Source organism: Sprattus sprattus (assembly GCF_963457725.1).
Source record: "Sprattus sprattus genome assembly, chromosome: 5".
NCBI classification, from domain to species: Eukaryota; Metazoa; Chordata; class Actinopteri; order Clupeiformes; family Clupeidae; genus Sprattus; species Sprattus sprattus.
Genome location: NC_137924.1, coordinates 42,443,575 through 42,458,616, shown reverse-complemented (window position 1 = coordinate 42,458,616; position 15,042 = coordinate 42,443,575). Strand labels below are relative to the sequence as shown.

Sequence of the window (15,042 nt, the reverse complement as noted above, 5' to 3'; positions counted from 1 at the left end):
TATGTCAAATGTATGGAGTCAACTCATACCTTTGCTTTGTGTGCCTGTGTCAGTTTAAGAGGCAAGGCAAAAAAGACTTGACATTTAGTTTTCTCTTTTACAATTGCAATAGGTTGCCAGGTTTGGTCTTCCTTACTGACGAGATTAAATGTCTTTCTCATCAGTGTAGCCTTCACTTTCAGATTTATTTAATTTTTTTACAAAATGACAATGAGCAATGACAACTTAAATACAAATGACCAAACATGAAAAAAACGAATTATTTTCCCCAACAGAGCCTACAGATTACGACACGTATGTGTCATAATAAATGCCCTGTCTGGACTGATCATTTACAGCATACTGGCAAGCGGAGAAAGTAGAACAGCTCTCGGGCTGCAATCTGATCTGCCAGGAGGAGTTGGCTCGTAAAAACAGGTCTTCAAGTATCTTGACAACAACAACAACAGGAAAAATAATCCAGTGAAGGTTTCCTCTTGACACGTGGCAGTTATTACTTGCCCATTGCTCAAGCATGTAGACAGACTTAAAAATATGACCCCATGGCCTATTTGCTGTGTGAGTGTGAGTGTGTGTGTGTGTGTGTGTGTGTGTGTACAGGCACACTTTCAGTTCAGTTTAACGAAGGAGTGGGTAGTACAGTAAAAATAGAAAACATTATCCAACCCCTCTCAGCACTTGCTGGCTGACCCATTTAAAATTAGTCCATAACAACACCTTTAATTGAAGAATATGGCCTCCTACACTGAGCCATCCAGTGGTGGGGCATTGGAATTACAAGAAAAGGTCCTTTGGTGGGAACACCAGAAAGGTGACCACATGGAGTCACGTCACGTCACTGGTTTAACCTTCTTCTTCTTGGCCTTCACCATATGTGGCAGCTGGATCTTAAAGGCAGTTCTAGAATTTAGAGACAGAGACAAAAATGAATGACATGAAGTCACTTGAACAAGTGCAATGGGAGCATGTCATTGTGTATTATATATATAATATTATATAATGATAATGTCAATATGTACTTACTCGCATGTTGTGCAGATTGGGCTGAAGTTGCAGAATACTAAAAGGACCAGAAAGATTTGAATAAATGATTGATGCTTTAAAAGACGTTTAAAAATAGGCTCTTATCTCCCCTTGAAGTACCATACCCTTGCTACTGGAGAAAACAAATCAATATCTAAAAGCTACTTGTGAATGGAGGAGATACCTGGATATCATTTTTCTGGTCGACTATCCCTCATACATGCCCTTGTAAATGTCATGCTTCATTGAGAACTTACTGGACAGGCAGACGGAGCAGACGTAGCCGATCTCGATGAGGTTGCGGTGGCAGAAGCAGGCAGCCCTGTAGTCCACGTGAACTGGAGGGGGAAGGACCAGCTGGGAGCGCTGGTCAGAGTCTGGCAGGAACACCCACTGGCAGCACAGAGACAACATGCAGGCTCAACCAGCAGCCCTCATATGAACCACACACTTACGCTCCAAGCATACTCATAAAATACCATTGCTGTAGGCTTCCACAAGTGTGATGGGCTGTGAAATGTGTACAAGACCAATACTACATAGAAACGACAGCATTGATAGAGGAACACAACATAAGCCAAAACAACAAATCATTATTGGAATCATTTTTACACGGGGCTAGTCTCTACGAATAGGTGTGTGTGTGTGTGTGTGTGTGTGTGTGTGTGTGTGTGTGTGTGTGTGTGTGTGTGTGTGTGTGTTGTGTGTGTTGGGCTAGCTGTATTTGCTCAAACATTGAGTCTGTTGCCTCACTTTGACTGGCCTGAGCTGGAGTGTGTTTAAGGCCATAGTAATCATTGCAAACCGTCCATATAATAGATCATGTGACAACTTCTACAGACATGTACTGGTTCTATGGTAACGTATGCTAACATCTCATTGTAGATGCTCACCAGCAAATACTGTGTGAGGGCGACCTTCTGTGGTACTTTGAGGTACAACCCCCCAGTTATGTCACAAGCCTGAAAGATACAAAAAGGTGGTTGAGGTTTTGTACATCAAGATCTACTAAAAAAAAGGAGTGTAGGCTGCAATAAAGACAGGGAATACTATGAAGCAAGGTGGTGGTGTTGCCCACTGAAATGAAAGATCCAACATGACCTCGTCAAATATACTCGAAATCAGAAAGGTTTCTTTTTTTACACAATAACGTTTTTATATATGTTTTAAAGGGAATGTCACGAGGCTGTAAAATGTTTCGATACACAAGATGCTGTGAAACACACCTGTTGTAAGAGACCTGACTCGGAGTCCAGCACACAAGCATCTATTAGGACACTCTGAAAAACAGGAAGAAAAGAAGAAAGGGATGAATGAAAACACAATGACGGAAGTCAAACTACGGTGAGGAAAAGAGGGATTACTCACCTGTTTCTGAGCCGCAAAGATCACATTCATGAAATTCATGTACTGCAGAGCACAGTCTTCCGCTGCCTTGATCACCTGATAAACATGAAATGAAAACAGCTGTTATAATTCCTTCTATTCTGATTTGCACCATTAGTTTTTCATTCTGGTGACTGCTGTGGGGGCTTACAAGTATTCTTGACTTCATGTCCTGGCCAGCTAAGGAATATAAATAATAAAATTAGCCACAATGCTAAAAACCATCGCATCTCACATTTAGATTTTGAAACACAATGTAATGCCTGCAGTATATGTTAGCAAAATGTTACCATCCAGTTGTTTAGAGATACGGTGTATGTCTGAGTGCATAATGTTAAGGAGAGATGTGTTCATTGTTCACAAAAGATTTTAGTCTGATCGTAAAAATACAAATGAAACACATGTATGTTACACAATATGGCTGGCAAGCGGACTTTCTTGTGCCTGTTTTAAAGGATCTATATGTCATGAAAGGATACAGCACAGGGCCTTGGCAAGTCCTCCAGCCAACAGTGTGTCTGTCTGGTTACCTTTCACCTCCGCTTTTCAAAGAAGAAGAAAAGATGTTGTTATTTTATTTATATTGTTTATTTACAAGGGACACTTTCAGGCACTGGACAAACAATGAAACTCACCAAACAACATAATTTGGACAAAATCAAGAAAAAAACATTGATAGTCCAGTTTACTTAATGATGTGCTGTGTGTGTTTGTGTGTGTGTGTGTGTGTTGTTATTGTTGTTTGTTCATAGCACCTCAATTCAGGACATGCCATTTGACATTGGTTCTCAAGGATGCATCATGCTTTTGGACTAAATCTGCCCAATGGTGTGTCCCTACTACAGCCACTGAGTAACACTCACTTCGTCCAATGAGGGCCTTTATCTCCTCAGCGATGAGGTCATTCGCGACTGAAAGGAGCTCGTATTTGCCATCGCCACTGGTTGCTGTCGCGTCCTCCCAGTGCTTACTGGGAAACAGGAAATGACTGAGAGATAAAAGGAGTGCATGAGGGAGGCAGGGAGAGAGACAGAGAGGGAGAGTTTGTAAGAGAATGACTGAGGACACTAGTTCATTGACAGCATATCCCTCAGATTCAGTTCACAATACACCATCACTGTATCAAGTAGTTACTTTTTCTAAAAGAGGTGATTGTTCTGGTTCATCTTTTTTAGATAGATACTTCACAAGACTCACCTCTCCTGACAGGTGCTTGCAATGATGGCCAGTTTGTTGGTCCTGGTCATGATCAAGTGGGAGTTAGCCATGACCATCACAGCATCCAGACATTTTGACAGGGTGAACTAATGAACAGAGAATAGATACCATCATTAGTGCCTTTGCTACAGATGTTGATGGCAGAGAACAGTGAATACAAGAATGAAAGACCTTTCTACAACTGTGAGCCGAATATCTTTGTATCAATTCACACCAAGCCTGAAACTAGGTTTGGTAGCTTAAAAAACTCGCCCATTACACCTACTGTTCCAAACTGAACAGTTTCTTTATCTTCCTCCAAATGACCGCATTTAAATGCATCTTTGCCATTCTACAGATTGTGATGAGAACCAAGATATAGCAACTTATTCTGCTGTGCAGCATGGCTTGTTAACTAACCTCTGGTTCCCGTTGCGCTTGCTGTCCCCACCATATTGGATTAACGTCCAATACGATGACCAGAAGACTAACTTCTTCTTCTACAAACAGGGGTCAAAAAAACACATTACAGATTGAATAAAAGCTCAGTTACAAGAGAACAAATAGCTGACCAAGGCTAGCCAATTGGCTAACTATGCATCACGGATGAACTAAATCACCGCTGATGTTATGCCGCTTCTCGACAATGTTGCACTGTCAATGAGTGTATGCATTTATTTATGTGATGTAACCTAGGATCCAGGAAAACAGTATCAATCAGAAGTTAGTCATGAAGTTCGACAGCTACAAACCTGAAGCCATCACAGTAGTTCGTAGCTTTAACCGGTGGCGGCGACTAGATGTTGTCAGTCTGACGTCATCTTCATGAGTCGAAAAAGTCACAGAACATGCCGAACACAGCACAGCTGGTAGATAAGAGAATTGTCAGAATTGTTTAGCAATCTAGTGTGTTCTCGTTTACTGATAACCTTTCCAGAAAATTGGTATTTGAATTTCAGTGAAAAGTGTTAACGAGGAGTCTGACCTGGGGTCCCTATTGCGTCAGAAACTACAGCAATTTAGCAAGCGTTATAGCTAGTGTAATGGCAGGCTAGCTAACAGCAGACAACTAGCTTAATATTTAGTGTCAGAGGCTGTCTAGGTCGCAGATCCCACGTAATACTTTATTTTTCAGTTTTGCGGGTGTCTGAGTTGGTGTGCAAAATGGATGAAGGAGGTAAGCTGAACTGTATGAACGTGTCAGTGTGCTAAGTTGTTGCAAAATTCTTACCTCATACCTACAGCATCTGCTGAGTTCACATGGTCTGTAAATGAGGCCAGTTTGAAAATGGGCAATATCATTTATACGCATGAATTGATAACATTAACATTTGTCACAATCCAATGTCTGTTGTTGAGGATCATTGCTGGGTTTATCGTCATTATTGCTACTTCTGACAGGTCTGACAACTTCAAATTGTTCACGTTTTGTGTCACCAGAGTTGGTTGAATACTTCAGAACTCAAATGAGTCAAGATCCAGATGTTGCCTCAGCAGTGGCTGCAATCCGCTCTCTCCTGGCGTTCCTGAAAAGAGACCAAAGTTAGTGATAACCCATGTGACTTGGATGTTACCTGTACCTCGTCCCCACCACTTCTCATACTATTACGTAGGCACCATCACAAAACAGGCACAAAATGCCTTCTTAAAATGCCCCCCTGTTACTGTCATTCTGAAAGTTACAGTGATTCTATTTGGTAGTAAGGTAACCGCTGAGAGTCTGTCCACTTCCACAGGTGAGACGATCTATGGCCTGAGAGAGAACATGACACGGGCCATTGGCTGCCTGCAGGAGGCTGACTCCTCGGTGGCCGTGTCTTCAGGAGGAGAGCTCTTCCTTCGCTTCATCACCCTGACATCACTGGAACATCCGGTTAGCACCAGTTCACCCACATACACCCCCCCCCAACACACAGTTAGGCCCATATTCTGTCCTGAGTTCCAGGATTGGTTTAAAGAAGTAGATACAAATTGCTGAGGTGTTCATTCTCCAATGGTTCAGGACCTCTCTCAGTGCAAGAAGGTGATGGTTGAAAGAGGGGAACTGTTCTTGAAGAGGATTTCACTCTCCAGAAACAAGGTGGCCAAACTTTGTCACAATTTCATCAAAGATGGAGCTGTGAGTATAACCACCTTTCCCTCCACAACTGTTTTGTTATGATCGCCCTAAGGGTTGAGATGTTGGGGATCAGCAAACATTATGATATTAATATTGATAGGCTTCTATTGTGACAAATCAGTAGATTTTAGAGTCCATTATACAGCACTGACAAGTTCACATCTTTGATGTGATGTTTTTTAAGCAAGGCTAGTGATTTAACTAAATCATGAAGTTCCTGGTGAGTTTCCTCAGGGAGGCAGTATCTTGATGTAAGTGTTGGATTTGTTCCTGAGCTAATACCGTCCTACTGTGGTGATGCCGTAGAAAATCCTGACCCACTCCTCCTCCCGTGTGGTTCTGAAAGTGCTGGAGAATGTGGCAGCGGATAAGAAACGCTTCAGTGTCTATGTCACAGAGTCCCAGCCTGACTCCTCAGGGTACGTAGTCACTCAACTCTGTTTATAAAAAGCCTGTCAAGACATTTGTGTTTACACTAACATTCATTTCGCATCATACAGGAGGGTTGTAGTGTAATCAAAAATGTTTGAGACATCTGTTAGTGAACCTTATTCCAATATGGCTGCTGTTGGGGCAGTGTATGGGAGAATTTTCTTGTCAGTATGGCATAACATAAAACTTCAGGTAGCATTTTGATTTCCTATGCATTATACAAAATAGTGGTAAAGATCATGGCACCACGGATCAGATGCTTTTATAATTTGAGATACACACACCCAATAGAAACTTGTATTACTCATTTCCACAGACATCAGATGGCCGAGAAACTACGGAAGCTAAATATTCCAGTCACAGTTATCCTCGATGCTGCAGTGGGGTGAGTGCCTTGAAGTCCAGATGTTCACCACTTCATCTGAGAAACTAGATTTCCTCTTCCACATGACAGTACACGTCTGACTCCTTGCTGGTCTGTACCTCTCAGGTACGTTGTGGAAAAGGTGGACCTAGTGATAGTTGGAGCTGAAGGAGTTGTGGAGAGTGGAGGCATTATTAATAAGGTGAGTAAGACACACACAACACACACATTGTAATGACACAATCTTACATCAAGGTGCTGTCATGATAATTGTGATGTTCCCGTCACAGATTGGCACCTATCAGATGGCGGTGTGCTCTAAAGCCTATAATAATTGTGATGTTCCCGTCACAGATTGGCACCTATCAGATGGCGGTGTGCTCTAAAGCCCATAATAAGCCGTTCTATGTGGTGGCAGAGAGCTTCAAGTTCGTCAGGCTCTATCCTCTCAACCAGCAAGATGTTCCTGATCGATTTAAGGTAGGCTATTTTTGGTTCAGTTGTTACTGAAACCCAGTGGTGTTGATATAGGTCCTAAAACTGACTTCTTATCTAAATATTGTCCTATGCACTAGCAGCAACTGCATCTTCTTAAACTTAAATGTCCATTTCCTTTTCTCAGTACAAAGCTCACACCCTTAAAACAGCCGAAGACCTGGATAAAGAGCACCCTATGATTGACTACACCCCTCCTTCCCTCATCACCCTGCTTTTCACTGACCTGGGGGTTCTCACCCCTTCTGCAATCAGTGATGAACTCATTAAGATTTACTTGTGAGTGTCCCTCCCATCCTACATAATCCCAGGGAGATGAGAATGACCATTGTGCTCTTAATGACAGCTGTGTGATATGCCTTCTCTAATGATGAGGTGCTTTCGCCTGGGTTGTTTTGCAAGCTTCTTCTGTAAAATTAAAACCAGAATATCAGGAGACTTGTGTAATTTCTCTGTTGCCAATCATTGTGAATGCTTGGATCCTTTCTCACATTTTTTCCCTTTTCAAGCACATTACCTCTTTAAAACTATTTTGTTTACATACATATTAGACTGTTAAATAGGTTTGCAAATATCTATACAGTTGATGGGTGATGGAACTTCTGTGTAGTCATGGGCATTAGGTCTCATCTGAGAACTATGTTTAATGTAATACATGTGACGTGGTTACTTGTTTTCATTTGTAGACTTTAAAAATATATTTCCATTACCCCCCACATTTTTTAATTATCTTTTGTTGAGAGATAAATTGGTATTTGTATAAACTCCAATGATTATAGTTCTTTTGATATTTTGAAAAAAAAGAAACAAGACACGTGTTTCCCCAATTAAAGCCAGGTCATGTTTGAATTTCACACCTTGACAACCTTAGATGAGCATCAATTGCAAGGATTTGTTCCTTCCCATTCAACCAAAACAACTCTCTTTTCCAACACAAACAGAGAAAACATAGCTTCCCCCACAAATATATTGAAATAAACTTAAAATTTGTACAAAATTACAGTTGGATAAATTTGCCTTTTCGTGGTTCCATACTGAGGATCAAGCAGTTAGTCATCTACATACCAGTGTGTCCACACTATTGTACTCCTCACCCCAGTAAAAAAAAGCAAAAAAAAAACAAGCCAAAAGAAAAGCCAAGTTCCCAGCTTCACCGTCCACAAATGATGCAGGATGTGCCTTTGTGAGCAGAGCTGTTTAACTCAAAGTTGCCATCGTTTCCTTTGAATTTCAACTCGAGAGGTCAAGTTGGATTTGAATGGCTGGATTCTAAGGACATATCAAAGCGTTGCACATGGAGTTTGGAGAAACCAACTGGAACTCATCCTGACATTTGCAAACCCCGTTGACCTGTGATGGCAGTCACCTTTTCGCAAGCCTGTTGAAACCGACAGTCATGCCTGATGGCACAAATGGCATTGTGAAGAAGAGCAAACACAAAAAGAGAAAGTAGGATTTACACTAATAACCCAGCCCCGCCCACACCCTACATATTGCTCTTCCTTAACTAAACAATTAAAATTGAATGTCTTTAAAATGGTGCCATTTCCCACAGTGCACGTTCCAAGTCCACATAATATCTGCAGACCATACCCTCCCCAACCACCCCGCCCGCAGTTGTCGCAAAAGATACAGCATCCCTCACATTCATGACATTCGTGACTAATAAAATAGTGACAACATGAAAAAATATTCACTCCATCACAGCTGAAAGTTAGTCTTCAAAACAAGGGTTGGAGGACAGTTTTTTTCTTCTTAACACTGCTAACGGGGTGACTACTAAAAAGTAACATGGGCAACAAAAAGAAAACATTTTTTTATTTCAGACGGAGAGAGAGCGGAAGGTGGGGAAAGACACCTTTTCCTGGGGTCCGGACAATTTCCAATCTTGCGGCATGGCTATGGACCATTTTCATTTTTTTTCTGCAAATGGTACCAGTTGATGGGGGGGACACTTTTGGAGTAAAAAAATCTTACATGTAAAACCAAAATTTTACACGACTCTCCGCACTTCGAAAAATCTCTTCAGGTAGTAAATCTGTCCCAACGTCATGGCAACCAAGACCAGCGCCTCAAAGAAAGACCAGAGCACCACTCGGCTGTTTGTGTTGTCGTTGACTGGAAGAGGACAAAACAAAAGAACATGAGTTCCAGGAAAACACTGGCAAATAAAACAACTTGATTCATCCACTCACATGAAATGCAAAAAAAAAGAAAATCTAACATGAAGACCATAATCAACAGTTATTTGGTATGCAAGTAGTTCCGTAAATTGCAAGATGTCACAAATACATAATTATGAAGGTAAAACTGGATACGGTCAATGTAACATTATACCTTTATAATCTTAATGACCATACCAATGTTAGGTCATCTGATTGCAAATAATACAGCACACTGAAAGTGAATTCTATAATAACTCCCACTAGCCATACTCACAGCAGTGGCTAAAGTGTGTGTGTGTGTGTGTGTGTGTGTGGAAGGGGGGTCTTACTGGCTCTGTGTATCCTCTCGCGGACCTCCATGTATTCCTGCTCATGCTTGACAGCAGTCATGGCCACAGCCAGCTCGTTGATCATCTCCTCCAGTTTGTTTTGATGGGCTGGGAGGAGAGCACATGTAGAACACAGCCTGTCAGTAAGCGTGTGGGTGACATTCACACATTACTAGCACACGTTAAATTGCTTGTGGTGTCGAGTTTCCTCTTTCATCAGTCTTATTCCTCAATCTCAGAGTGACAGCCGGTGCAGGGTTAGGCTGAGCACGTACATCAGGCACCTAAACGTTGCGGCTTCACATCTTTCTTGGCCAACCTTTGTTGAGCCACACTTTTCTGCCAATCAAATGTCACGTTCCATTGGAAAGAGAGACGCAGAAGCACAGCTGAATGACAAGCATTAAAAAAAAAAAAAAAAAAAAAAAACACTTCAATCCGTTCAATTTAGTCTGACGTCAGTGCCTGACAAACATACACACAGTCCTATCAGGTTGTGTGTTGCAAATAAGCCTTCTTTTAGTAAAAGACGTACTGACCTATTCGTGAAAACTGCAGTGGTGTTCAACCAAACTTTTTTTGTGTAAACCTTTGCATCATAATAAAATATCACAATAAAATGTCAACGCTTCATAATAAATATATTTTTAATACAAAGACAATAATTATTCCCCCAGTTTATAGTTCAGCTATACATTGCTAAAATCAACACTACATTGTCACTACACTTAACGTTGTCAATGGATTATTAGTTGAACACCATCTTGCAGTTACTTCGCAAATGGGTCATCATTTCAATGGCTTCTAAATAACTGCCATCATTGGCTGCGATTAGTTGTGAACACACACATTTCACTTATTGGTCTTGCCTAACAAAATGCCAACTTCAACATTGCACTAGTCTACAGTGAGTCCCTCAGTGATTTGCAAATCCATGCAGTTGGGTAAACCTACCATCCCAGGTGTCACCACCAACTGAAGGAGGGAAGGAAGAATTAAGGAAAGAAAGAGAGGAGGAATGAACAGAGTAAGAGGGATGACAAACAGGTGAGGAAGCAAGGAAAAAGAGCAACAAGGACCGTATTTGCAAGGTGATGCTTAGCACAATCTCGACATATAGCATGAATAAACACTAACAGACAACCATAACCCTTTCATTAGTTTCAAATAAACTAGGTTCAGATGCAAAAGCTATATCACCCTCCTCCCAATAAAGCTGTTATGTAGCTTGGCTGTAAGATTTCACTGGAATCTTCTGTTATCATTTGAGAGTTATTCTGTGCCCTTTTCCTGTTTCTAGAAAGGACCTAACATTTCAGCTTTTTTTAATACACATTTCTAGGCCACTTTGATTTTTGGCATTTTACAAGTAATGGTCAATCACAACGTGACCCAAAAAGAACATATGCATTCCCTCAGGGTAGAAAGAAGAGTCCGGAAGGGATAACAACACTAACTCCTTCATCTAAAGCCTGTGCTACTGTGATGGACAACACCCATGCTGGGGTTTTTGTCACTTTCAAATATGTTTTTGAATTAGGACAAGGCTGGTCCAGGTATACATAAAATATGACTTAACATACAAAAGAAAAGGAGCTTTAAAGAGCTGGAACGCATAAAAGGCAACACACACACAAAGAGACACACGGGGCTAAGCTTACCTTCCGTCTCCACACCATCTTTCGGTGCCTCTCCGATATCGATGGTGAACATGACTATTTTGGGAGTCATAGTTGACATCTTGTTACTGAAGCAGAATTTGTATGTGCCGTCCATATGGGCAGCAACAGAATACTTCCCACTGGACTCTCGGTCTCCCTTATATATCTGCTTCCCATCCGGGCCAGTAATCTATGGAAGTGGTGGGGCACATTAGATAAATACAATTAATTTCAATTGTTGGACGAACTGCAAATAGTGGGAACGCGATAAAAGTTTCCAAAAACAAAACATGACACCAAGATTTAATGTAAAAAAAATATGTAAAGTGACCGCTTGTCTCAGATACTTAACAGTTTTTCCCCCAGATCCATACTTAAGGTGTACAGCTGCTGGAACTACTTACTGTTAAGTATAACGAATGGCTGCTATCAGGATAATGCCGTTTACCTCTGATACCTCGCATTACAAACCACTATTTGTTTTCCAGACCAATGTTAGGTTTCAGGGATATTGGCATCAGTAACGTCAACAGCTGTTAAGTTACCTAGCTAGCGCTCAGACCTAAATGCTTACAGAGTGGTACTCTGCTAAACTAGCCGATTTATGTTGCTAGCTCGCTAGGCAACATTACTCTCTACAACCTTTCCTCATTTTCACTCCAGGTCGGGCCAACAGTTCTCGGGCATTGATGTGGATTATATATAAAAGATGAATAAACCAGAGCCGTCCAAGTTTTCGTTAGGCAAGAAGTGGATTACGGACATATAGGCAACATGAATGTTAGGTACCTGGCTAGCAACTTAAGCTAACGTTCAAGTTGACAGGCTTTGACTAAGTTAGCTAGTTATAGCTAGTGTAGCAATGTGTGCTATCCCGATAAATGACTTGATGTCATACAGAAGGTGATCATACTGATTGAGTGTACAATTTCCTTATCCACCACAGCGTTGTTTAGCTTGTCTGTATAGCTGAAGTTACATCTTCTATAACGGCACGTTAGCTAGCTTGGCCTGACATGTCGCAACTTAGCTAGCGCAAACGACGTTGGTTTTCCTTGTGGGCTAGCCAGCTAGCTAGTTAGCTTACCTCCACATCGATGTCCAGGAAGCCTCCCTCTGCAACCTCAAACATTAGGCCCATCTTGGTGCCGGAGTTGACCCGTTCGAAAAAGCACTCTTCGGCATGAGCGTCTATGCTAACGAAGTATCCCGATGCTGTGGCGGATAACATTGCCAACAAAACAATGACTTCAGAAAGCGTGAACATGATGGCAATTTCTCTTCGACTACAAATTGAAGTAAAGAGGATAGCCAGCACACAGTACTCTAGGAAGTCCTCGCAAGCCAGCCACCGACTTGCGGAGGAGGAGTTACTTGATGTAGATGGCCGTTTGTGACTGGAGGATGACAAGGCGCTGCGTTACTGCCACGTAAAGGTTCAAACAAGAAGCAAAGAAGGACAAACTACACGGAAAGGTGTAAGCAACATTTTTGTCATCACCTGTTCTAGTGCAGCCTGACGATGGCGGGGTTTGGGCAGGTATCCAGGCTAGTTCTAGTGTGCAGAGCGGTAGAAAAAACACGGCTCTAGTAGTGGGTGGACGATTTTACTCTATGGACGAGTAAGTTGCACATTTCACGTCAAGTTTTGGCATCAGCATGTAGGCATAAGCACAACACCATATCGCCTTATTTTGCACGAACAATTATATTTGTATTGTTATGACAACGTGTTAAATCCATCAAATCATTCAAAACTGGTCAAATTTTCGGCAGGGACAGGTTTGTTAAACCCACACACATACATTTGTTACACAGTCATTGAAATTACCCATCTGATGGAAGTGTGGTCCTAATGTAGAAGTTCCTCAGGCTTAAGCATTACTATCACGTTAACATGATAGAAAGCTCTTGAGCTATCCACTCCGTCCACACAAGCACAAACAAAATGACGACACGTGCAAAATTAGTGCAGCGGCCTTACAAAGTCAGATATGTTTTCGGTTAACAGTCTACAGTTAAATAACGCAGAGGCACACGGCTTCAGACTCTGAATGTAGAATGTGAAATGAAGCAGGCTTATCTATACGTATACGCAGACACAATATGCTTTTTTGGGGTGGACAGAGAGGCTAAAACTCAAGGAAAATCCCACTCAGGTATTAACAAATGACAGTGATTACATTGTTAACTATAAAAACAGACATTATTATAATTGAGGAAACACCAAACACTCGAAATTTGAACACTTAAACCGAATTTACAGACATAAACATTCTATGCTAGGAACAGTGGGAATACACTACATATAATAACAAGCACAACACTAGTCCAGTGTGGTGTACTGGGAGTTGATGCTGTCGCTGTGCCTCAGACGGAGAGGGCACAAGGGTGGGCTGCACCCTCAGTCTCAGTATTTCCCTTATTTAGTTCAGAACAGTGCTGCCCACCCAGCTGACAGCAGCTCCATCATGTGTGTCCAGATTATGTGGTCACTTTTACATTACAGGATATTAGCCAGTCATTATAAGCCACGCCTCCAAATTTGATTGACATATAACTTGGAAATAGGTTGACAAATCTAAGTCCCCTGAACAACTGTGTAAGGATGGTCTAGAGACGACGTGCAACAAACTTCATGACGACCGTATGAGTGGCATGGGATTCATTTGTTTCCCCGCGTTTTTAATGAAATTGAAATAGTGGGAAAAAATTGAGTTTATGAGCTATCAGAAGAGAAAAAGATCATTTGTTCCAATCCATGCGCATCTAAAATGTAAATGTACTTAAAACAGCATGCCCTTGAGGCTGTGTTGTTTCATATTTGGTACATAGCCTCTGTGTGCTATTATGATTGACCCTTTGAAGTTTGATGTAGATCGGCTATTTACACTGGCAAATATTGACTGCTGGAATTTGATTAGCGAGCAAACTGGCACTTCAGGAAAATGTGATCAAATGAAGTAAGTATAACAAATTCAACATTTTTACAGTTCTTCTACAGTCATTATTGCACCCCCTTACATCAGTAGAAATTGTCTGAAGTCAAGTCACATTTATCTATATAGCACATTTAAAAACAACAGGAGTTGTAGTGTTTTTCAGTCGAGATTAATCAATTTACAATAAACAAGAACAAAAAATAGACTAAATATTAAAAAGGCTAAAACATAAAGACGAAAATATATAAAAACATAAAAGCATAAATATGGGCAACAGAATAGCATAAGAATAACAATAACACAAAATGTAAAAGTGAACTTGACAAAACCATAGAGTAAACCCTGGACTCCCTAAAAGCACACATAAAAAAGCCGAACCCCAGACTGAACTAAAGTCTTAGTTAAAAAGGGGAACAGTGTATAAAAGTAAGTTTTCAATCGAGCTTTAAAACTGCCCACACAGACAACAGATCTAACCTAAAAACGGAGACTATTCCATAATGTAGCACCCATGACCATAAAACCGATATAAGCTTGACCACCCTTTAAAGTAATATGAGATAAAACCAGTAAAAGCTCCTCAGAGGACTTTGAAGTACTTGGAAAGTAAAGGGTAACCCTAAATCTTACTGGGAGCCAATGTAGTTCTGCTAAAACTGGTATAATATGACCAAACGTCTTGGTCTTAGTTAAAAGTCTAGATGGTGCATTTTGAACCACTTGTACCTTATGAAGTGAAGCTTGACTTATCCCTGAGTATTGTGCATTGTAATAGTCCAGTCTGGAAGATAAAAAAGCATGGACCATATTCTCACAATCTTTTGGGGATAGGACATTTCTCACCCTGTCAGATGTGCAGTTGGTGGTAGTCAAACCCAATCTGATGAGGTTTTTGTAAATTCTAAGCTTAAAAAAAAGGTCAACACAAG

At 41.1% G+C, this 15,042-nt stretch overlaps 3 protein-coding genes across 4 annotated transcripts; 1 reads left to right on the top strand and 2 right to left on the bottom strand.

Moving 5' to 3' along the window:
• Window positions 1–270: 270 nt before the first annotated feature.
• gtf2h3 (general transcription factor IIH, polypeptide 3) lies at window positions 271–4,387 on the bottom strand. The gene is made up of 13 exons (XM_080838627.1): window positions 4,359–4,387; window positions 4,027–4,106; window positions 3,607–3,713; window positions 3,273–3,397; window positions 2,889–2,951; window positions 2,700–2,729; window positions 2,561–2,589; window positions 2,392–2,466; window positions 2,250–2,303; window positions 1,917–1,985; window positions 1,281–1,416; window positions 1,024–1,060; window positions 271–900 (listed from the first exon to the last, which is right to left on the bottom strand). The coding sequence occupies exons 1-13, from the start codon at window positions 4,366–4,368 to the stop codon at window positions 831–833; spliced, it is 885 nt and encodes a 294-aa protein (XP_080694753.1). The 5' UTR covers window positions 4,369–4,387; the 3' UTR covers window positions 271–830.
• A 49-nt stretch (window positions 4,388–4,436) lies between these two features.
• On the top strand, window positions 4,437–7,411 carry eif2b1 (eukaryotic translation initiation factor 2B, subunit 1 alpha). Its single transcript, XM_080839560.1, has 9 exons — window positions 4,437–4,783; window positions 5,047–5,148; window positions 5,343–5,479; window positions 5,609–5,725; window positions 6,032–6,144; window positions 6,474–6,542; window positions 6,648–6,723; window positions 6,876–7,001; window positions 7,144–7,411. Exons 1-9 carry the CDS (start codon window positions 4,771–4,773, stop codon window positions 7,297–7,299), a joined length of 909 nt encoding a protein of 302 aa, XP_080695686.1. The 5' UTR covers window positions 4,437–4,770; the 3' UTR covers window positions 7,300–7,411.
• Window positions 7,412–7,834: 423 nt separating this feature from the next.
• On the bottom strand, window positions 7,835–12,520 carry LOC308365788 (transmembrane emp24 domain-containing protein 2). 2 transcript variants are annotated; one of them, XM_080839386.1, is made up of 5 exons: window positions 12,259–12,520; window positions 11,172–11,361; window positions 10,465–10,485; window positions 9,511–9,618; window positions 7,835–9,134 (listed from the first exon to the last, which is right to left on the bottom strand). In XM_080839386.1, exons 1-5 carry the CDS (start codon window positions 12,436–12,438, stop codon window positions 9,010–9,012), a joined length of 624 nt encoding a protein of 207 aa, XP_080695512.1. In that variant the 5' UTR covers window positions 12,439–12,520; the 3' UTR covers window positions 7,835–9,009. The 2 variants fall into 2 exon arrangements, with proteins under 2 accessions (XP_080695512.1, XP_080695513.1); XM_080839387.1 differs by lacking the exon at window positions 10,465–10,485.
• Window positions 12,521–15,042: the final 2,522 nt, after the last annotated feature.

Excerpts from the sequence above, each read along its gene's own strand:
- LOC308365788 (XM_080839386.1), bottom strand. The coding sequence starts at position 12,438 with ATGTTCACGCTTTCTGAAGTCATTGTTTTGTTGGCAATGTTATCCGCC. Across the intron at positions 9,619-10,464 it reads TGGTGGTGACACCTGGGATG|CCCATCAAAACAAACTGGAG; the intron begins GTAGGTTTACCC and ends CTCTCCTCCCAG. Across the intron at positions 9,135-9,510 it reads CGAGAGGATACACAGAGCCA|TCAACGACAACACAAACAGC; the intron begins GTAAGACCCCCC and ends GTCCTCTTCCAG.
- gtf2h3 (XM_080838627.1), bottom strand. Across the intron at positions 2,730-2,888 it reads ACTTGCCAAGGCCCTGTGCT|ACATACACCGTATCTCTAAA; the intron begins GTATCCTTTCAT and ends TTATGCACTCAG. Across the intron at positions 1,986-2,249 it reads AGTCAGGTCTCTTACAACAG|GCTTGTGACATAACTGGGGG; the intron begins GTGTGTTTCACA and ends TGTATCTTTCAG.
- eif2b1 (XM_080839560.1), top strand. Across the intron at positions 5,726-6,031 it reads ATTTCATCAAAGATGGAGCT|AAAATCCTGACCCACTCCTC; the intron begins GTGAGTATAACC and ends GTGATGCCGTAG. Across the intron at positions 6,543-6,647 it reads ATCCTCGATGCTGCAGTGGG|GTACGTTGTGGAAAAGGTGG; the intron begins GTGAGTGCCTTG and ends TGTACCTCTCAG.